The sequence below is a fragment of the Diorhabda carinulata genome, chromosome X (genome assembly GCF_026250575.1).
Source record: "Diorhabda carinulata isolate Delta chromosome X, icDioCari1.1, whole genome shotgun sequence".
In the NCBI taxonomy this organism is placed as follows: Eukaryota; Metazoa; Arthropoda; class Insecta; order Coleoptera; family Chrysomelidae; genus Diorhabda; species Diorhabda carinulata.
Window position 1 is genome coordinate 41,591,574 of NC_079472.1, and position 24,120 is coordinate 41,615,693.

Here is a 24,120-nt window from a genome sequence, read left to right on the forward strand (position 1 = left end):
CTTCATATTATAAGAAGTTGAAACCTAAGAAATGACTAGTTATTGTTAGCGTTTGTATGTTTTTCACAGTTCACCTATGATAAGTACGATAGTGATTGAAAACATACGTTATATCGAAATTTGACAATAATATCTAAAAAAAGAAAACTTTCAAAGCTGCGAAATCAGAACTTCTATTTGAGTATATTTTCTAAATTATACATTCTAACATTATGAATTTCAAATGAATGATTATGTATGTCCATATATTGTGTTTGACGCATTAGATAATTCTAAACTAATATATGAGGGCCAGGGGCGGCTCATGCCCAATGGTTAACAATATGTAACTTCTACAGGGACAATCTAAAGAAAGTAAAAATAAATTTCTCAATCTTTCAACAAAAAGTACTTTTTGTTCAACTCAATAATATTTATGGTTTAGGAGATATGTAGATTTTTAGATCGTTGTACATGCCAAGGAAAGCTTGCGCCTTAAATAGATATTCCCAAGAAAATTATCATAAATTATAATTATCTATTGAGAATACTTACAGGAGGTATAAAAACACAATAAAACATTTCTAAATAAAATGCATAATGTTGAACATCGTGTTATTTACATAAGGAAAAAACTGAAATGTATAAAAATTGAGCTGGTTAGCTTACAGTAGAAAAATTTAAAAAAAAAAACTATGATAAATGTTCGAAGTAGGCAGTAGGCCCCTGGTATTCAGATATTAGTGTGAAATTATTTATTCTGTCAAACACACTACGTGGATATACGTAATCATTGAAAATGAGTAATGTTGGATTGTATAATTTAGAAAATTTACTTAAATATAAGTTCTGATTTCGCGACTATTGCACAGCATCATTTTCACGTCATCTACTAAATCCCGATTTTTTATGTATCAATTCCAGGAATACCCTGTATTTTACCAACCACAACGCCAATAATAATTAATTCCGATAATTCCAGTCTGGTTTCTCAGTTTTATACGTTGATAAGATTTTTTTTATATTGAATGGATATTTATATAGTAAATATTATTATAGAATGCGTATTAAGTTATGTTGGATGGACGCCTGCCAAGAACAATACCTCTATTTAAGGAATAAAATGTGGAGACGAATATGTAATTCAAATTCTATATATATGTTCATTCTCTAAAAGATATTGATAGCGAAACAAAAATAATTTTAGATTGAAATTCAGTCATCCAGATATCCTATAAAACTATCCCATCTTTTTAGGATTAAAGCTAGTTGTGTACATAGAAGAATGCGTCTTTCTCGAATTTGCAAAACTAATTTTTGACAATGTAGTCACAAAGAATTTTATTATAAGAATTCTATGACAATATTATGGTCTAATATAATACAACTTAGTTATTATAACAATGGGACACTGCTGGAGACTACAGATCCTTTTCTAATTTTTTCCTTTACCGTATTTTTTTTACTCTTTAAATTGAGCATAAAATTAAAATATCAATTAAGAACGATGGACATTTCTCTTTTGAAAGAATAATAATGATTATAATAGTCCTCATAATATTGAAAATATATTTTTTGATGCTATAATATTTTTTCTGTGTATTTTATCCAGCAGTCTTAAGTACATATAAATATGCCATTATAATTACAAGAATTCAAGACAAAAAATTGAACAGATTTGAATCTTTATATAAAAATCAAGACAATGGTTAGACGTAAAAAAGACAACAAATTTATATGAGGAAACTCCATGTTTCTAATAAGATCACAGAATAATATATATTTTTTATTAAAAAACTAAAAAAGGGATTCAATATAAAGGCTCTAAATCTACAAAACAAATTGTATACACATGATTACTTTGTTGTTATCTCGTTACCTAAAAATATGAAAACTTCATTGTCTTTCATGTTCAGTTTTGAAAATACTTTATTTTCCTTGAGTGTAACATGGTATCGTGGTCAATAAAACTCCATCAAATAAGTGCCTACTTACTAATAATTAATCCTGTTAGTGTCACTTACCTATAACAAAAAAATAAATTATGAGAACGATATAATTAGACAAAGTGAAATTATTCAACAATAAACATCAATTTAGTGATTCTTTAATTTGGATTTGCCATTTGTAGGGTGAAAACTAAATATAGAAAATTTTTATTCAAAATGTTTATCATGAATCATTCAATCAAATTATATATATTATATATATATATATATATATATATATATATATATATATATATATATATATATAAGATATTTATTTAGGAAAAACGGTTACTCTGAGTCAAAACTTAACAATAAAAAAACAATGAAGAGGATAGAAAAACTTTAATTTCTTATTTGAGAAAAAATGATAAATATGGCTGGAGTGTGAGCGGAAAGACTATTATGGGTATATTACAAAAAATTCACAATATTATAAGAACAGAATGGCATACGAAGCCATCTTGATCCTCAAAATATTTAAACTTCTATTCGTGTCATCATCCTATGTCACAAAAAAGATCAGTGAAAATAAGTTTGGTTGATAGATCTATCCAACTATCAGATCCTGTATGTAGATACCTAGTTATTCTTAATGCAAAAACTGCATTGAAAGAAATAATCATCCGTAAAAAATTATAAACCATATATTCAACAAAAGGATGAACAGCTCCCATAATCAATTAAGAAAAAAAAAACAGAAACAAAATATCAAAATATGCAACATTTCTCCTTACAATATGTACAAGGTCTTTCCCCACAATTATCGAATTATTCCAATAATATAAACGCCATAATATATTATCCAAATATTAAACTAAACTAAAATCTAAAACATCAAAAAACAGCCCGTTTACTCTGCAGAAAACTAGAGACCTCTGTTATATGACAAAATAATGAAAAACTTACACATGCATCCAAATGTGTTGTCATATATTAATATTCTGTTTTATCTTCAAAAGGTTTATTCTAATATCTTTAATTTCTCTTCTAAAGCATGAGTTCTCACGTACTAATTGTTATTATGGCAAGGATTAATTTCATTAGGTATATAATTTTTACTAACAAAAAAAAACTGGAAAATCTCAGACTTTCTGAAAGAGACTTATGACAAATATTTTGGTTTCAAACTAGATGAACCATAGGTCAAGAAGTGTGTTATATAGGCCTTGAATCCAAACGGTTGTGGAACAATGGAAATATCCTTAATTAAACTATGGTATTCCTATGGTCTGAATAGAGCCAAGGATTCATTTTAATGAAAGTAACTTTTGTATAAAGGCTGCTGAAGTTTTTGATCAAAATTTAACTTAAAGATATTCAGACTTACACTCCACTCCATTTTCTGTAGTACACAATGACAATCTTCCTTGTTCTATCTAATTTTCAAAAGTAATTCACATGCCCTCACGTTGCCAAGTTTATATAAATCGGTACAATCTACCAGTAAAAGTGAATATGAAAAAGAGTTATTTCCTCGAAATGAGCTCATTGATTTGGTAAGTGATCTCAATTTATCAACATCAATATTACAGCATACAGAACGTCTGAAAGTGCGTTATAACTAATTGATGGAAGAAACAAAGGATTTAAGGTAATTATGATTCTAAACATGGGTTTAATAGAATGCAAATTAACTGAGTAGCGCCTGCGTATTTACATTGTATAAGAAGTTGGAATACCTCTCAGTATAATGGACAATTTGTGTGGATTTGAAAATGGTTAACTATTCACTTGATAGAAATTGGTAAAAATAGGTTTGACTAGTAAGAAATGGTATAAATGCTGTAAATTGCGTAAAAGCCTATGTAATGAAGAAACCGTTGGTAAGCAGAGACAAAATCATCCACCATTACTCACATACAATTCGGTGTAGAAAAGTTGACAATTGATAAAAGATATAAATTCCAACATAGTTACGACTCTTTCGGAAAGTGAGGATTGGACAAGTGAATGGCTTTAATTGAAATATGGGATATATTTTCTGTAATTTCCTCTTTACTTAATTCAATGTAGAATCATTTAAAAAAAAAACTGATATTATTACTATATCTGTAATTCCATGTGCTACGATTCTTGTAATATTAAATTAAAATGAAAATTAAATAAAAGATTTTAAAGATTAATAATGTCTCAGGTATTAGAAAATAATGATAAATCCAATCGTGAACGCGTCCCATTTGATCACTAGATTTCACAAACTTCGTTAATTTTCAGTACCGTAGCAAAGTTTGTTTATAAACAAAATAACTGCCATGCATTCCCCCTAAGAATAAAACATCGGAAGTTTGTTGAGATCATGTTATAGCGTGTCTAAAAATTTCTAGTATAATCCTTATTTATTGTATCAAATAAGTAATGTTATTTGAATCTGATATATAGAAATTAAAAAGTGCTTGATTCTATGACTGGTTATATTACAAGGTAGAGTTAGCGCCGATAATTCAAACTAGTAATTAATAGTATTCTAACGAGCACGTAATTTAGAAATTAAATACTATTTTAAATAATAATCAGTGAATTTCACATTCAAAATTTTTAGATATGAATATGAATAATTTTCATGAAACAAAGGTGTTTTAGCGTGAGGAGTTAGAAAAAGTGCTTGGAGAAACAATATTGCCAACCTTAAAAGTAGAAGTGTGATTAAAGTTAGATAAATTTGTAATCCAAAAGTGATTCCAGGTAAGTAGTTCTAGCAAGGATTAATTTTCCAAAATTTTGGGTCGTGAATATGAGGTTTCTGGCCAGTGGACCAAATTGTTATTTTCACTAATTTTTAAAAAAATTGAGAAGCAACAGCTTATTATTCTTCGTCATATAACAAATACTTGGAAGACTACTTTTTCAATAGTTATCAAGAATTCTTTAATCATGTTAAAACATGATTAATCTCCATCTAATTCGGTAAAATATTATCATGATAAATATAATAACAGTTTTCAATTCAATTATATAACAATTTAAGTGAAAATAAAAAATCCCATATTATATACTTTCCTTCGCTTTTCTGACAATTGATTTAATTGGACAACTTCAGCAACTTCTCTGATGTCTGGGGGTTCTATTGTTTCAAAAGGTATTCCAATCTATAGATTGTTTCAAAAACCATGGTACGTTGAGAAACAGAAATACGAAAATCACTCTCAATATCGCTGATAACTTAGTGGTAATGCTCCAAGCATTTAAACTGGAGGTCCCGGGTTCTAATCTGGTCTAGGAAAATGTACAGAACATCTGACCTCAATAATTAATACCTTGAAAAATAATATGCACCTGCAGAACCTGCATCTTTACAACACTATACAAAATAAGTGAGTGAATTTGAGAATTCTGATAGATTATATTAATTTTCCAAAGAAAAAAAGAAGCAATAATAAGTCACAAAATACATAAACATCAAACAACAATAACCATAAATAACAACACATTCAAAATAAACACAAATCAAAAAAATTTTGAAATCCACTGTGGTTTCCTTCACTTTTATAAGAACTTTTACACAAGTTATCCAATAAACTTATGTCTTTGGACCTCGTAGCAATGTTTTTAAATCAAACCAAGTTCTTCAATGACCCCAATGAATGATAAACTGAAAGTTGGTAATGAAAAATCTATTTTTAGAAATGGATTGGATTTCAAATGTACAAATATATCTCATTAATTATCTAATTGAGGAATTGGCTATTAATTTTCAATATATTAGTGTTCATATTATATAACATATCTTGTTAACACGTAAATTCCTAATAACAAATTTCTATTAAACATGCAGCATAGTTATATTTTCAAACTTAAATTTGTTAGAAAAGAATTACTCAGCTCTAATTCTAGATGTCGTTGAACTATTTAATAATATAGGGTATGGAGGTCTCGTTACTTGTTTTTTGGTTAGTGCAGTGACAGTATGTTGCTCAGTACTTTGTTCAAAACTATGTTTCTATTTGTAACTTTTTTGTTTAATGTGTTGCTAATGGCATTCATTATTTTATTAGCAGTCATTAATCTATTAGTTGCAGAGTCATCTATGTACTGCTCAGCACGGTAGAGGATTTCCATCCTCCGCGACGTTTTAAAGCCAGCCACATTCATATTGTTTTCGCGTATTACACATTTTTATAATGTTATTTTTTAGTACATGTGTGAAATAAGCTACTTTCTTAGGTAAAAATGAGTGTGCAATCTATCATTTTCATCTATGGTCATAGGAAAATACATTTTTTCAATCATACAGTTTAATCAACTTTTTATTTTTTACCAAGTACGAAAATATTGAGAATTGAGAAACAGTTCATCAAATAACATAATTCAATACATTCAATCAAACCAATGACGTTGTCCGTTGACTATTTAACAATATTCTAAGCGCGATCGACATTCTTCACCCCAATAAAAGTATATAAAGTATTCATATTTTGTTATCTCTGTTGCCACTCAATACGTTTTTTTCTACTTTTTCGGAAATCATCACAGGGATACTCAAGAAAAAGTCTTGCAAAATGGAGAGGGGCACCATCTTGTTGAAACCAAATGTATATGTTCGGAAACAAATTAACCAAGTATTTTACATATTGTAATCTGTAATTTCTCCAGTTTCCGCTTTTATTATATATAGTTTCTTTTTCAAAACCTACATTGTTCTTGAGTAGAATTATGTTGGAGTCTAGTTATTTCATTAATGGTTCACAAAATTGCAGTCTACAATCGAAATCATCTTTCAAAAATTTCTTATCATTAGATATCTAATGGCAGTTTTCCGATGAGTTTTTATTTCTTTCACACACCTGTTGTCTATAAATTGTTTCCATATTTTCTTTACAACTCACTTTACTTTGCGATATTGGCGACATATCAAGTTATATGAAGAAAGATTTAGATTATTCTAAAAATTAAGACGTAAAAAGATCATATTTTGTAAAAATGTGTCAGCGTTTATTTCACTATAAAATAGGATTGTTGAAAATACCTTTTAATGAAAGTTACTTAATCCGATCGTGAAATTAATAAGTTCATTCGCCTATAAAATTGTAAACAGTGTGTTGTTGTATTATTAACGTTTATAAATACGAAGTTTCGAAAGTTAAATTTATAAATGGCGCAGTCGTAGTAGGATTCGTGCGGTCGCGAATTTTACGCATAGTGCGGTGAGAGACTCAACTACGTATTTTGATACAGAAGCGCGAATATCTACGTTTTCTTCGAGGGACAGGAACTTCAGATCACTGTAAGTACAAAGCCTCCTTATTTTTGTAATTTTCCTTTTTTACTCTATCCTAATCACTCAGTTGAGTAACGAGGAGATAATTTATTAAAATTAATTATTTTTATGAAAAGTTTAGATAATTTATCAAGTACATTTAATACATTAAATATGAAGTAGGACAAAAACAATCCAGATTTATCAGAAATGGCAACGGTAAATCTAAAACCCTTTACTGGGATTTATTTTAACCGAATCTTGAAAATATGAAACCATATGGTGGAGATATTGATACTCAAAACAAATTCATAAATAGATGTGAAAAATTAATTGAAACATAGGCTATTTACAATTATCATGTTATAAATATACATATGTATTAGAATGTACAAGGGAAAAATTAATAGGAAAAGCAGAGGTAGGAAATAGGATGGAGTTAAATACATGGCCAAAAATTGAAGAAGCACTAACACAAAGTTTTGTAACAGACGTTGCATATTTTACAAGAACTGACAAGAGCAAAACCGTTTAAAAATGAAAACTTAATAACATTTGCACCGTCTCGAGCGGCTTCATTCAATTATTTATTGTGGAACTGTTGCAGTACTCCGTCTACATAATCAGCAAATATAAGTGACAAATATCCGTACCAATAATTCCAACAAAAAACCCTGGTGGCAACGCTGCCTAGAACGTTCCATCGATACCATCAGGAGTGAGCTAGGACGCCTAACGGAGTACAAGAATTAAGCACAACACTCTAAACGCTTGAGAAACCTCATCATCCTCATCTGTAAAATATTCAAGAAAATAGGTATTCACACACATCATCCAGAGCATCAACATTTGCGTGAGTATATTGAGATGCTTCAGCAGAAGCTGAAAGCGAAATATCCAAACATTTATCAAGATACATTAAGTGAACAAAGAAGAAGCTACAGAATAATACTTTTCATAGCAACCAAAAAGTATTTTACAGGAAACTTGTAGCTACGCCCAATAAAAACACCAATCAACCTATACCATCGAAGCAGACATTGAAAAAATATTAATCCCCATTGAGGTCAACTCCCAATATCCACAAGAGGAATGCCAACTAGATATCAGTTGAATAGATGCTATTAAATGTAGTTAGATGATTTCATACTGAAAGAAATCACTGGCGTAATCCAAAATATTGGTTGATAGTATCCAAAACTTCTGCTATAAGAAATTCCCGAGCGTACACGGGTAATTAACGATGCAATTTTTTTACTTCCTACAGAACCCAGAAGATATTCCGATGTTTTTAGCACTGGGTGTCACTTATTTGCTTCCAAAGAGCTCCCAGATGTTTGACCCCACTCAGTACAGACCTATCAGGTCCCTACCCACTTTATATAAGATACTCACAGCTTGTATCGCTAACAGAATTTATTAGCACGTCGAGGAAAATAACTTCTTAGCAAAGGAACAGAAAGATTGCAGAAGAGATCATCAAGGATGCAAAGAATAACTTATCATGGACTCTGTGATACTTCGGCAAGCACAGAAAGATTACCAAAATGCACCATCTCTTGCCAATTGAAATTAAATCTAGATCTTTACCCGCATTCCGCAATAATTTGAGGGCATATTTACTTGAAAGTGCTTTCTACTCTGTAAACGACTTCTATTCTAATAATAATATTTAATTGTGGACTTGCTGCATACTGCTTTAATTTTTACTATGGACTTATTTAATTATTACCTATTACTATTATCTATAATTTAGCAACTCATTATGGTTTTATTCTGTATATTGAATTTTTTGTTTTATCTTCATTCTGTTATTTTTATGTTTGTTTTTTATTTTTTACAAGCTTTTGTCTACAAATTGTAACAATTTTGTCACAATAAAGCATTTCTCTCTCTATAACACATCAATTCTCCACCGATATACATATGGAGTTTGGACTATCTAAGTGCATTCTCCACATATCGAGAAAGGCATTGTCATGAACGGAAATGTGCAACTTCCCAACGGAGTCACTTATGAAATCCGAATTAGATGAAGGCAATTTAGTCCAGGCAATCAACACCTATCCCACACCTGTTTCAACGTACTCTTTTGGAATCTTGAAGTGGACGAAATTAGAGCTAGAGGGTATTCAGAGGTTGAAACGAACAATAATGACGAAGAACAACAACCATCACCCGTAGCCATCCACTAATAGAATAACATTACGCCGAAAAGAGTGTGAAGGAGGCTTGATTGTCCTTCTTAAGCTGCACTCTCGACAGGTGATGAAACTACGTGAATTCTTTCATACTAAATCTCAGCTCTGCACCGTATTATATCCAAGGCGAATAAGGATTATTCACCCCTCAACCCCACATCGCCAGAATCTGACTTAAATATAGTTTTGGACACCAAGAAGCTGGAACAGTTGTCACTAAAGGCGCTGCGCGATTGACATCATCACGATCTCACCCAGACGCATGTTCACAAAGAAGCTTCAAACAGATGGCTTACTAGTGGCAATCTCTTTCCAGAGAGAGAGAAGGCTTTATGATGGCTATCCAGGATCAGGTTATTAACACGAATAAATACAAGAAAAATATTATTAAGACTCTGAACACTCAATCTGACAAATGCAGAAAGTGCCAACAAACATCAGAGACCATCCAATATATAACATCTGCTTGTAGTGTGTCAGCTAATACTGACTATCTACATCGGCATAACCAAGTGTACGATCTCATCCACCAGAAACTGCCTAACAAATTTGGCCTTCTCAATACATATACACCGTATTACAAGTACCAACCGCAGAAGGTGCTCGAAAATAACAATTTTAGACTCTACTACGATAGGTCCATTATCACCGATACACAGGTGACGAATAACAGACCTGTCAACGTGGTTGTTGATAGAAGAGTCAATTCAGACTTTCTTTTCGATGTAGCTATACCGAACACTGATAACGTTCTCAACAAACACCAGAAGAAACTGGTGAAATACACGGATCTCGCAATTGATATTAAACAGATAGATGTACCACAGCGAAAATGTGGAAATAGTTCCAGATATTTTTTCAGCAACTGGCGTCGTGCATAAAACCTTGGAAAATAGCATCGCCAAACTGGAATTACCAAAAAACACCTCCGCCGATATCCAGTAGACTGTAATATTGAATACTTGCTACACAGTGCTTAAGTTCATCATGTGAACCGAGCCTAATTCGTTTTATACATTATATCCAAGAAATGTGAATAATACCGGCTCTAAGCTGAGTAGTACATAAGTCTTTCGCATAATAAGAATAGTAAGCCATTAATACACCTTCAATTCGCCATTTTATGATAGGTCATTGGTTATATCAATTTTAAAAATCTGCATTTTAGACTATGGTTATTCCGTTTATGATATAAAGCAGCTAATGAATCAAACCGCACATTAATCGCAAACACCTTTTGAAATTGGCGAATCTTGAATTAAATACTTATTCTCAACCTAAGGAATGAATTCACAATTTATCAGTAGTTTTATAGTGCCCCTGTTGGAGCAAAATGTCATCCAAATTTTCTCAAAATTGGTCTATCTAGATATTGATATTTTTCAAAATAAATTATTTTCAAAGCACACAAAAAATTAATATTGTTACAATCAACTTCTACGACGACAATAAAATTTTTGTGAAATTTTTTCGTATTAATTAACACTAATCTGTTAAAATTGACTTGACTAATCATTCCGTATAATATTTTAAAATTAGCAAACAATAGATTTGTGTATAACATTGAGTCAAGTTCTAACATAAAACTCATTCTCATTTTTACTGTTCTTACAATGGTTATTCCATTTTTGTAAAACGAATCTAGATTTTCATTTCAATTACACAAAAATACATTTATTTAATATTTTTCAAACTTCTTACAATAATGGCTAATATACTAGAAAGAGTTCGAAATATATATATGGAGGATTTCAAGAATTTCAGAGGTAAGGAGAGACAATTTTATAAATCTATTTATTATGCTTATATTATTATATAACTACAAGATGTTATTGTCATAGCTATGAAGAATATTGTTCATATCTAATAGTTATTCTTTAGAAATATTTTCAATATTCGAAATGAATATACACAAAAATTTCCTCCAATTCTCCAGTTTCACTCATAGCAGATCCTTGTTTTCGTTGATAACAATAATTGTAGAGAAATGGAACATATTTAGTTGTAATTTTCTACATTTTCTTTTTGGATTTAAATACTTAACAACTCAATGCAACAAAATAGATCCCATTCACGTATCAAAAAAATGAAATTTTTGTTGCATGATTGGCAACGTATTTTCAGAAAAATTCGTTCTGTGCTAATGTGATGAATTGGTTCACTTGACATTTAACCATTATTTTTTTTGTACTTATAATTTCCACTTTAGTTTAGTAGTACACTGTACTAATTCCTAGATTTTGGTCAATTTCTGTTAACTTTAATGGTGAATCATGTTCTTTCCTTCCAAGTAATTCACACAAACATTGTGTTCCTACATAACATCATGTTCTTTATAATGCACAAAATTTTCTAATTCTGATTCACATAATCAGTATTCTCCTAATAATTATGTTCCTTTCAAATTAGATAAAACATATTTTTTGTTCATTGTTTTAGATCCCAGGAACGAAGATTCGTTTTTATCTACGTTTCCTTTTTATATCACATTCGTAGTGTTGTACATATCTACAGTTAAATACATTGGACCGGCATTTATGAATAAAAGGCAACCTTTCAATCTCAGAAATATTTTGATTGTTTATAACTCTATTCAAATAATTGTCAACTTATATATATTTTACGAGGTAAGTTGACCAAATTGAAATAAAGAGTATGCATAATTCTAATTTCATCAAAATATGTACTTTCATATAGAAATTCATAAGATTTTTATAAAAGAAAATAAATGTATTTCTTCTGTTTTCTCATTTCTCTGTATGTCCAGTACGTAAGGCATAATTTATATGCAGGGTAGCTGTATTGAAGTAGAATATCAATTTGTTAAAGAATAAATTCAAAGAAAAAATATTTATTAAGCCCTAACACGTACCACTTTTCAATAACTTAATTATCCCTGTTTACATTTGCAGGTTGGTAATTTTATAAAGGGGCGGTTAATATCGGTAAATTTTATGGCCGGAAAAATACCTGAACTGTATTATTCACAATAATAAACATAAAAATAAAATTAGAAATTAGTATTCTGTTGAGTTTCACAGTAGATGGTTCTCTGTTCATAGTGCAAAAACTGATTATCAAGACGAAAATGTCTACTCAAACACGCCGCGTTGCAAAACTTACAAATTTTGCTATATTTGTGGAGAATTTATGGTGAAATCGCAAGGCCATCTTCCGAAAATGTGATATGAGCCTATTTCAAATATTTTGCCACTTTAATTGGAGACAAGCAGTGGGCCCTCACCCGTGCTGTATTAGTTATAGCGTGTCATTGGTGCAGTGGATGAATGGGAAGAATAAAAGGATGTCTATTGCAATTTAAATGGTATAGTGGGAGCGTACTAACCATTTTGACGATTGCTATTTTTGTCTAACAAAGACTGAAGGTTATTCTAAGAAAAGAAAGCACAAGATCGAGTATCCAAATTTGCCGTCTGCCATACGACCTGTTCCCCATAACGAAGATTTATCAGTACCGATTGCGCCTTAAAATCCGCAAAATATTGTTCGAGAAGATATTGGGGAAAACGTATCATCAGGAAGCTCCAAAGAACAATGCACCGACCCTATTTTTACTCCAAGTACCTGTTCCGGCGAGCCACATTTGATTGATCAAAGAGAGTTGAATGATTTAGCACGTGATTTGGGGTCATCAAAGCAACAATCTGAACTTCTTGCTTCCCGTCTTAAGGAATGAAACTTGTTAGCCAAGGAAACAAAAATTACGACCTTTAGAAGAAGAGATGTTACATTTTCTTCATTCTACAGTATGGAAAATTCGTTGTGTATGTGTTCGGATATTATTGGTCTATACCAGTTGCTCATTCTGTGAAGATGAAAGAAACTTATGAAAAATTCGTTTACTTTTAGACAAAATTAACTACAACAAATATAAGTGGCAAATATGTGGGGACCCGAAGGTAATTGGGATTTTAATGGGACTTCAGGGAGGGTTTACGAAATATTGCTGTTTTATTTGTCTATGGGACAGTCGGGCAGTGGATCAACTCTATGTAAAAAAATTGGCCAGTAAGAAGTGTGTTTCAACCGGAATCTCGAAATCTCCAGTTGTAGATCCCAAAAATGTCCTTCTACCCCCCTTCACATTAAACTTGGATTGATGAAAAGCTTTGTAGAGGCTATGGATAAAGAGGATGCTGAATTTAAATACCTTAGAGAAGTTTTTCTCCAGTTGAGTGATGCTAAATTGAAGAAAGGTATTTTCATTGGGCCACAAATAAGAAAATTGCTGGACGATAACAATTTTGCAAAAATGCTCACCGGAAAGGAAATAAGAGCATGGAAGGCATTTGTTAGTGTAGTGAGGGGGTTTTTGGGCAACAATATGGATCCAAACCACCAACAGTTAGTTGATGAACATCTAGATGCTTTCAAATCCCTTGGTGCTCGAATGTCATTCAAAATTCATTTCCTCCAGCTAATTGATATTTAAGGTGATTTGTTTTCAAGTTTTTGTTTTTAATAGATGTGAGGCATGTTTATTAGATGTGAACTATAAATATTATCAATATATACGATTTAAAAAGCGTGAAATTATTTTTTTAATAAATTTTATTTATTTATTATTATCATTTTACCAATGAATGTGGATACCTTACGAGTACAATTATTTTTTTCATATTTTCGTATTTGTGTAGGTCTATTTTATCACAATTAGTTATTCATATAGTTCATATTCATAAGTTTTTTAGTAACAACTTACTAAAAAATTTTTTTTTGTCGATTATTGTTTTTATAACTATTATCACTAGAAATATATATTGACCCAAAAACGATTGAGTATCCCTATTTTTAGTCTTTTATAATAATCAAAGATTCCCCAAGTTATATATGTATACAGTCTGGAAAACCTGAATGGTTTAACTCATGCCAGCGACATTATTTGTACCTCAAAATGTTTGACTGTACTGAAACCGTGAGTATTTTTTGAAGTTTATTTCTTGTCACTTTCATTAGACAACAGGAAAAAAATCATTAATTCTCATTTATATTAGTATCATCATCGCCAGTAATGTAGGATTATTTCATTGTACATTCAATTCGATCATTTGAACATTTCTAATTTTAAATATTCAAAATTCGGTATACGGAAAAAGCGATTATGATTTCAATTTATTCATAGTTTAGGGAATCTTTTTAACAAAGTATAGTAAATTTCACTTTTTTTGTATGGTAATTAGTTAATGTTTTTTAAATTGTTTTTTGCAATATCATTATTTGTTAATCTTAATCTTTGCCCTTTCTATCTTTCATCAATTGTCCTAAACAGCATCAGAATTAACATAAAAAATTACTTTCTTGATTTTTTGTTGTTCAAAATTTCATTCTAGGCGTTGGAATATCTTGATCTTGTATTTTGTTCCTTGTAGATTATTTTTATTCTTTATTTTTCAAAATAATTTGCTAAAATCATTTGGAGCAAACTCATTATGAATACTTTATTACACTTTAGATATATGAATGGATATATTACTGCTGTACCAAAAAACTAGATTGAGTATTTATACAATAAATATTCAATCTAATCATTTCTATTAAATTAGATCTAATATACTGAACACACTATTTTCATCATCACTGATACACGTTTCGACAAATAATTTGTTGTCTGTATATACACCATTGGAAATGGTGTATAAAGATAAAATGAGATGTAAAAATGAGGAAAAAATTTTAACATTCTGACCGAAAATATTCTTATTGAAGAGCTGAAACTAGACAAACTGAGAGAGAAACGCTTTAATGCAAAAAAATTTTTACAATTTGTGGACAAAAGCTTGTAAAAACTAAAAAACAAACATAAAAATAACTAAATGAAGATACAAATACAATATGATTTTAATATAAAGAATAAAACCACAATGAGTAACAAAATTATAGATAAAAGTAATAGGTGATAATTAGTATATAAGTCTTTTATGAGTTCACAGCAAAAATGAAATCAGTATGCAGCATGTCCTGAATTGATTAATTATTATTAGAATAGAAGACGTTTACAGAGTAGAAGGCACTTTCCAGTAAATTTGCCCTCAAATTATTGCGGAATGTGGGAAAAGACGATTTGATTTCAATTAGCAAGTGATTGTGCATTTTTTTGCATTGTAAAATATTGAGCACTTAACTAATTCTGAACATGGAGTAGGTAGGTAGAGGTCGTTTTCGCGCTCATAAGTGGATAGCCGTGTAACGATCTTTCTGAAATTGGATAAGCGTGCTTACAAATTAGGCAAACGGATTCAAAGATAAATAAGGAAGGAAGAGTCAGAGTTTTTAATCTTTTATTCGATGAAATTGAGTCGCACCACACGCACCCCAGAAGAAAAGGGCATATCGGAGATGCCACTCAATAATGGCGTTAAGGAGGTGGATAAGTTCCGTTCTTTGGAGAATGATCTCAGCGCAAAACAGGAGGAGCTTAATTTTTTTGATAAGGTGCAATATGTAACTCCAATTTCAAGGAATTGTCCACAACAAGCCCTAAAAAATTTTACAGATTCAACGACGTCAATGGTAGTGTTATTTTATAAAAAAGGCTGCAATGTATTTTTATACGATAAAACTTTAGTTTAGAAACGTTTAGATACAGAAGGTAGAATCGCACCATGATTTAAGGGTGATTAAATCACCTATGGTCTTATGAAGTGCCGTGAGATCAGGGTTGCTCCAAGAGAAACTAGTGTCGTCTGCAAATAGACATATTCTATTACTGCCGTCTAGATAGGCGATGTCGTTTATGAACAGAAGAAGCAAAATAGGGCCTAGTACTGAGCCTTGAGGCATTCCACTGCAATTGGTTGATTGAAATATTATGATTCACACAATTGAAAACACTAGAAAAATTACAAAAACGTGTTGCAGTGAAGTGATGGCTGTTTAGGCTAGAGTACACATTATTAAGGAGATAGAATATTGCGTCATTTGTGTATTTGTTACTGAAAGCCTTTTTTTTTACCAATCGTTCTATGATCTTAGATAACGTGGGAAGGAGTGCAATTTGGCGATAATTCGATGCTTGATTTTTATCTCCCACTTTATGCAGAAGCATAATTATAGCCGTCTTAAGGCAATTGGGAGAAGAATAATTTTAAATTGAAACGTTAATTAAAGTGGTAAAGTGATTTAATGTGCAATCGGGCAGACTCGAAAACATTTTTGATGTAAGTCCGTCAGTTCCAGATGTAAATGTCTATTATGAACAATGGATTGGGTGAACTAGAATTTAATAAAAAAAGCCCCGATATTTTACAACAAAAAGCGTTATTCTGCAAAATGATAATGCAAAACCACGGTACTGTGCAACACAAACTTTGGAAAAAATTAATTAATTGGATAGAAGATATAATAGATACATCGATATATCGATCATATACTAAAACAGTTCTTGATTGACTGATTTCCAATTATGGAAACATAGTAATTCGAGTGCTTGGAATACCTAGCAAAAAGACAACAACAATTACTTCTTACCCTTGATTTCAGGTCTCTTCTTGTTCAATCAATACATTTATCATTACTTTAACCAGCATTGGTATTACTTTATAATTTTTAAATCAAAATATTCCGTAAACGCTACATAGTTTTATCACGAGTACCGTTTTGCCTTTTTGGTGTAAAATTAAATGATATGTAAGTTCAGTTGAAATCTTACTTAATAAATCTAATATTGATTGGTACGAGCCGTGTAACCAGTGCCTTCTATGATCCAGACATAAAAACAAATTCATTGGATGTATGAGTTTCCAAATCATATAAAATTTCATAATATTTTATAATATTGCTGTAATTTTTCCAGGTTTTTTTTGTACTAAGGAAAAGCTATAGGCAGATAAGTTTTCTTCACGTATATCATCACTGTATAATATTATATGCGGCGTGGTGTGGTTATACATATTACTGGGGAGATAATGTAACGATTGTTCCTCTGTTGAACAGCTTTGTTCATTCATTGATGTTTTTTTATTACTTACTGACTTCTGTCAATGCCAAATGGAAAGAAAATTTGAGAATGAAAAAAACTATCACAAAAATACAAATAGTAAGTAAAAATCAATAAATCGATCGATTTAAATCAAACATTTCATGATATAATAAATATAACTGAGTTTGTTGATTTTCCATGAAATCATAAAATATGTTTGGATCCTACGAATCCTCTTTCATTTTCGTCTACACATCCATTAGTTCCAAAATTCCAAGAGTTTTCATACTAACTCTAACGATTCCAGCGCAATTTACTACATTTTGCTTCTACTATTTATTTCATACTAATTGGATATGAATTATCTGTAAATATTTTTTATCGAAACATCTTCATACATTACACATTTTAGATCGGGTATTCTCTTACCAAAACAACAAGCATGAGAGGAAAAATGTAAACAGGCGAAAATATTTTATTTTGGTCTTAGATTTACTTGTCAATTTAAACACATATGGTACTGAACTACAATAATTTTACGATAGTTTCTTTGCATTGATTTCAGCTTTCACAACTGAACTTTATGTAGTAGAATAGGATATTGCCTCAAATAATATACTAAAATTGTAAAACTAACCTCCTAATCGAAGTAACTTGCATTATGGAGGATATTCAGAAAATGTTTTGAAGAAAAACACATTTTTTAGAAAAACTTCAGAACTATTTCAAGTCTTCATTCTCCTACTTCTTCTCTTCTCTGTATTTTCCTCCTTATTGGATGTTGTTTTGTTTTTTTGTCTTAAATCTTCACTTCTACAATTGTGCTACTCTATTTTCCCTGCTATTCTTCTTACATGTTCTATCTCAATTGTGTGTGTCTATCTTCCTTTCTCAATGTTCAATTTGACTTGGTATCTACTATAAACATGTATATTTCTGTGATTTTTTGTTTCTTAGACCTGTATGTTTTTGTTGTTGAGCCGTCTTGATTTTAGGTCTCTTCTGATTAGTTTTTAATAAAATAAAAACATTCTTCCGGTCTTTTTTTTAATAATAGCATATAGTTTATATTATTAAATTCTTTTCTAAGCCTCTTTGTATTATTTATTCTTTCTATGCCGATTCTTCTATTCCTAAATACATTTTTCCTAGGAGAGATACTATCTTACCCACGTGCTATTCTTGTACATATTTTATGTACTATTTCTTCTAATTTTTCCCTGCTTATTCCGTGCTATACTTCTTTTTATATATTTTTTCGATTATATAACTTACGTATTTTTTTCTGTTTGTCAAGTTTTTGAATAATTTTTTTTCTGTTACTGTATTCTTTTTCAATTGTATCTTCATATTATAATTATCGTTTATTCTGTTGTCCTACAGTCATCTAAATCTCTGGGACCAGAGTCAATAGAAAAATAATTCAAAGTATCATATGTATATCAATTGACGAGCGCCACAAAATTAGTAAGAAATTCACAATATAACCAGATTTGAGTGACCAATTTTCATTTACATATGCCTTTTGATCAGTCTTTTGAACTATATGTGATGTGTCTTTTAAAAAGTTAATTGTATTCTATTACCATACCTTTCATGAATAAAAATGTTTTACTTGAAATTATTGTTAGGAAATGTTTCAAAATAATTCCAATTTAAGTCGACACCCTGTGTAAACGATCTACAGAAAACTATATAAATTCCTTTTTGTTGCAGATTCAACTAATAACAATGTGTCTACATAACGCTATCTCAATCTCACTTACCGATTGTGAAGGTAGCTTAAAAGTCTTACCTGGATTAATGTGGATTTTTAACAATATTATCATGGTCTACTTGTTTTTAAACTTTTATAAAAAAGCCTACTTGAATAATAAGAAGAAGGAATAATGAAATAATAAAAAAAACCTATTACCCTATAATACAAATAAAGAAATATAATTTTTAAAGAATCCTTAATGTGAATAAATTATTATCGATGTTAAGTTAACTTTTAGTTTAAATTGCAATACTTGCAAAGTGATTCTGACAAATGAGGATAAACAAGAAATTGGAGGACTGCCTCTTGATATCTAATATATGAACAATATATATAATTTTCTTTCAATATATTTGCCCCTTTCACCTTGTTATATTTTAATCGTGATGAGTTGTCTTGATGCCAGGTCTCTTTTCTAATATATATATATATATATATATATATATATATATATATATATATATATATATATATATATATATATATATATATATATATATATATATATATATATATATATATATATATATATATATATATATATATATATATTAGGGTGATACATTAAGAGTATCCAATCTCTGAACTGTAGATTCGTAGATTCTAAACCTCAAAATATGATGATTCTGCTCAGCATGCCTTATGCAAATATTGCTAGTTTCCGAGATACGGGGTTTTCAAAGTTTAAATTATGAGGAATCATAATTTGCACTTTGATTTAACGTTAATGATAGAAGGCGCTAGTTACACTTGTTTGTGTTAATTAAATCAAAGTAAACTTTTTTTGGGCTGAACTTACAACTAAAATAATAAAAAAATATTAGGAAGCGTTAAATTCTACAAAAAAAGTTACTGTTCTTTGATTCGTTTAACTCAATTGGTTATCGAGTTATTTTCTTCTAAAAAGTTCAATAAATTTCAATTTTTTCATAAAAAATCTTCATTATTTCTTAAATAGGTATGTAACAATAACAAATTTGTAAACAAAAATAACAAACTTCCAAGCAAATGCTAAAAATACCCACCTTTTACTTCAATACAATTTATGATCCACTTTCGTAAAAATCTCTTAATATCAAAATCACATTCGTGAATTAAGCCGTGGTTTAATTTTTCGTTTTCTTTTCAAGTAGGCTTGTGTCACTTTTAGACAGTTCGTGTAGAAGCAAAAATTAGGTAATAATAAGAATAAGTAATACATTAGTATACCATTTATTATCAATTTATTAACAAGTGTAATAGTTGTTTATGAAATAATGCCTAGGCATAACGATGTTTCCGATAATGAGATGCACGATATGATTTGTGTGTTTGCTCAGTCAAATTATAGTGGTCCATCTGCGGCTCGAAGATATTCACAATTATACACAAATCGAAGGCAACCTATTTACAAACAGTACCGAAATCTTCACAACCGCTTAGGTGAAACGGGGTCTTTACGATCTAAAACTGAGCACGGTGCTACAAAAAAATCACGATGCAAAAGATGAAATTTTAATTTGTGTTACGGAGAATCCAGATATCAGTACTCGCCGATTAAGTCTGCAATCATCTATCTTTGTATCCATATCATTACACTCCTGTTCAGAACTTATTACCTCAAGATTTACCTAAGCGTCTACAATTTGCCCATTTTTTGCAAGATAAACAAAATGTTAACCCAGATTTTCTAGATACAATTCTTTTTACTGATGAGGCAACATTTACCAGACGAGGAATATTTAATTATAAAAATAATCATTTGTGGAATTCTGAAAATCCACATGCTATGAGGGAAACATATTCTCAGCACGAGTTTAAGGTTATCAGTGGGTGTGGTGTAATATGTGGGTAATAAATAGGTCCTTTTGAACTGCCAACTAATTTAAATGGACCTCTTTATGTAGATTTTCTTCAACAAAATTTACACGAATTACTGGAGGATATACCTCTCGCTTTAAGAGAAAATATGTGGTTTTTGCACGACGGAGCACCACCACATTATTCTTCACAAGTTCGTCAATACTTAAACGAACAGTTTCCGTATCGATGGATTGGTCGAGGAAGTAAGTTTGCTTGGCCACCAAGAGGCCCTGATTTAAATCCTTTGGATTTTTCAATTTGGTTGCAAATAAAGGTATTAGTTTTATACAAAGAGAAATTACTTCTCTACCACAACTGCAACGAAGAATAGAAGAAGCCGCGAATGTAATTAAGAATAATAGACAAGGATGATTTGATATTAAGAGATCTTTACGAAAGTGGATCATAAATTGTATTGAAGTGAATGGTGGGTATTTTTAGCATTTGCTTTGATGTTTTTTTTTTGTTTACAAATTTGTTATTGTTAAGGAATAATAAAATTTTTTTATGAAAACATTGAAATTATTTTATAGTCGTAAGTTTAGCCCAAATTAGAGTGCAAATTATGATTCCTTATGACAAAAAACGTAAAATTGCCAATTTTCAAAGAGAAATTGTGAAAACATAAAAAATTAATGCGAAAATCAAAATTTAAATTTGGAGAACCCATATCTCGGAAACTAGCAATATTTGCATAAGGCATGTTGACCAGAATCATCATATTTTGAGGTCTAGAATTTACAGTTCAGCAGATATTGGACATTCTTAATATATATACGCAAATTGTCAGTGCAAATATAATATATTCATCGTCTGGGAAATAAATAATTGAGATATCCGGTGATTTTGATATTATTAAAGTTTGTAAAAAGATAGAATACATAGAGATAGAACACATAAGAAGAATAGCAGGAAAAATAGAGCAGCACAATTGTAGAAGCGAAGATTTAAGACAAAAAAACAAAACAACATCCAATAATGAGTAAAATACATGAAGAGAAGAAGTAGGAGAATTGAGACTTGGAAATGTTCTGAAGTTTTCTTCAAATGTGATTTTCTTTTAAACATTTTCTGAATATCTCCCATACTGCAAGTAGAGAGCTATTGAACTTGTTACGCTATTAGCCATAGCAACACTCTTAGATCCACCATTTAAGAAAACTTCATTTCCCTGATGCAATTGTATGTTCTAATGCTACAGCACACAAAGAATAATGGAGTTGTCCAATAATATCACGCAATAAGAAGGCAATTCAATAGAATCAGATTCTTCAGATAGCTCAGACAGACCGGAAAAGAGCTATAGTCTGTGGAGTGAAAAGCAAAAATTGGTCCATAAAAAAACTGGATAATAAATCAGACGACCACTTTTCAGATGAAATTTAAGTTTATTTAAAAACTCCAGTTTGTATGTTAAGCGAAAATCCATGAGAAATTTGAACTGATTTGAAAATACAATTCCCAAAATATATATTGTTGCATATAAATATTTGTGAATGGTTGCCACTTCAGTACCATCCAAAATCGCCAAACTCTAAATCAGTAAAGAAATAGACTTAAAGGTGAATGAGCAGGTAGAGCCCTATTTTTACAAAGTTTAGAAAAAAATATCGAGATATTTCTCATCTTGTTTCAACTTTATTGTATAGAAATTTATAAAGAAATAAATTTTGTTGCATTTTACAATGGAAAAAACATCGATGTATATTTTCAATTGACATCCCCACTTTGTTATCGTTTTCTTCCGGTTGACCAATAATTTCATCATTTCATCAAAATATACTGATATTTACTGAAATCGGTGGAATCGTCAGTATTTTTTAAGAAAACCGTAGTTCTAAGAGAAGAAATTTAAAGAAATTCAAATATTTATATAATCACGTATATTATATAAACATTGTTTTATCCAAAACTTCGTCTAACATATGTAAATGATTGAGATAGATTGGTGAATTGGAATTATTTCGATTTTTCAACAAATTTTCTCGATTTTCAATGTATAGATACGAAAATATCACCTTTTTTAGATTTTTTCGGGTTAAACATTTTCAAATGACTGGGATGCATCAATTTTCTAATTTACCACACGTCTCTAGTACTCATAATGGTGCGAATATGAATTTTCAAAAGTGTAATATTTTTACCCCGCCCGTTATTTTGTTTGACCATCCTGTTCTATTTTTTATTAAAATATCGGAGCCTCGATGGACAATGTCTCGTTATAGAAATTATATTATATCAAAATGTACCAACTACACTATTACAAGACCAAATAAACTATTTTAAAAAATCAAAAAAAAATAGTGTAATACAATTAAAAAGGACAGTAAAAATAATCGGTTCTGTTGTGAAGATCATTTCGAGGTAAATTTCATTTTTTTTACGATACAGGGTAGCTTAACGTATTATTCTTACAATAACGTAGTAGTTTTAAGGTGTAACTTGTTATTTGATGAATAAAATCTACGGATACTATAATATTAAGAAAACTATAGTATTTTCCAGCTCATTTTAATTATTTTGTAATGAAAACCAGATACTTTTTCACTAGAACAAAATCGAACTCGAATTTGCTCCAAATTAAATGTGATATATTCTTTTAAACTTGAATACTTTGTGGCACCTTCTGGCAAAATAAGTAGCCAACTTATTCTAAATCTCCCAATTCTCCACATATACGGGAGAGCGACATGAGAAAAAATTTACCTTCATAATAAGCTGTAGAAGTAAATAACGCCATACAATAAATGAAGGAAAATGGAATAGAAATGTATACGGACGGATCTAAAACAGCAGACAGAATTGAAATAGGAGTGCACGGGCCCAGAACCAAACACTCTGAAAGCCAGGGGATACATCAAGCATTTTTTGAGGAGAAATCTATGAAATTAAAAAATGTGTCCAGTTCAATCTAGAAAGTAGCTTTCACAAACGGAAGATCATCATCCTGTTCCATAGCCAAGTAGCCATTAGAGCTTCAAGCTCCAATATCATAAAATTCAAAGTTCAAGAAAAATAAATTTGCCATACAATAGCTGATAGACTTGCTAAGCGGGGGCAGACAAGCTCTTTATGAGACCTGAACCCTTTTGTGGTATCAACTACGAAACAATGGAAAAGAAGGTAGATAAGAGCAAAACCAATTATTAACACAACCTACAGGAGCTGAGACAGGCAAAAACTCTTCTGGGAAACTATAAACATCTACTGAATGA

The 24,120-nt window shown here is 30.4% G+C and overlaps 3 protein-coding genes across 3 annotated transcripts in view; 2 read left to right on the plus strand and 1 right to left on the minus strand.

Annotated features, from left to right (window-relative positions):
• Positions 1–24,120, minus strand: part of LOC130901965 (protein couch potato) — an 885,499-nt gene that overhangs the window by 678,855 nt on the left and 182,524 nt on the right. The gene's annotated exons all lie outside the window — the stretch shown is intronic.
• LOC130901961 (elongation of very long chain fatty acids protein 7-like) overlaps positions 4,473–24,120 on the plus strand; it is a 44,074-nt gene continuing 24,426 nt past the window's right edge. The window contains exon 1 of the mRNA XM_057813689.1: positions 4,473–4,652. The gene's annotated coding sequence lies outside the window, so the exon portion shown is untranslated. The remainder of the gene's footprint in view (positions 4,653–24,120) is intronic.
• Positions 10,955–19,400, plus strand: LOC130901963 (elongation of very long chain fatty acids protein 7-like). Its single transcript, XM_057813691.1, has 5 exons — positions 10,955–11,131; positions 11,805–11,992; positions 14,182–14,301; positions 17,179–17,421; positions 19,021–19,400. The coding sequence occupies exons 1-5, from the start codon at positions 11,071–11,073 to the stop codon at positions 19,192–19,194; spliced, it is 786 nt and encodes a 261-aa protein (XP_057669674.1). The 5' UTR covers positions 10,955–11,070; the 3' UTR covers positions 19,195–19,400.

What these genes read in the sequence shown, in the direction of transcription:
- LOC130901963 (XM_057813691.1), top strand. Translation starts at nt 11,071, where the DNA reads ATGGCTAATATACTAGAAAGAGTTCGAAATATATATATGGAGGATTTC. An exon ending in GGATTTCAAGAATTTCAGAG is followed by an intron (nt 11,132 to 11,804) that starts GTAAGGAGAGAC and finishes TCATTGTTTTAG; the next exon opens with ATCCCAGGAACGAAGATTCG. An exon ending in TGTTTGACTGTACTGAAACC is followed by an intron (nt 14,302 to 17,178) that starts GTGAGTATTTTT and finishes TAATTTTTCCAG; the next exon opens with GTTTTTTTTGTACTAAGGAA.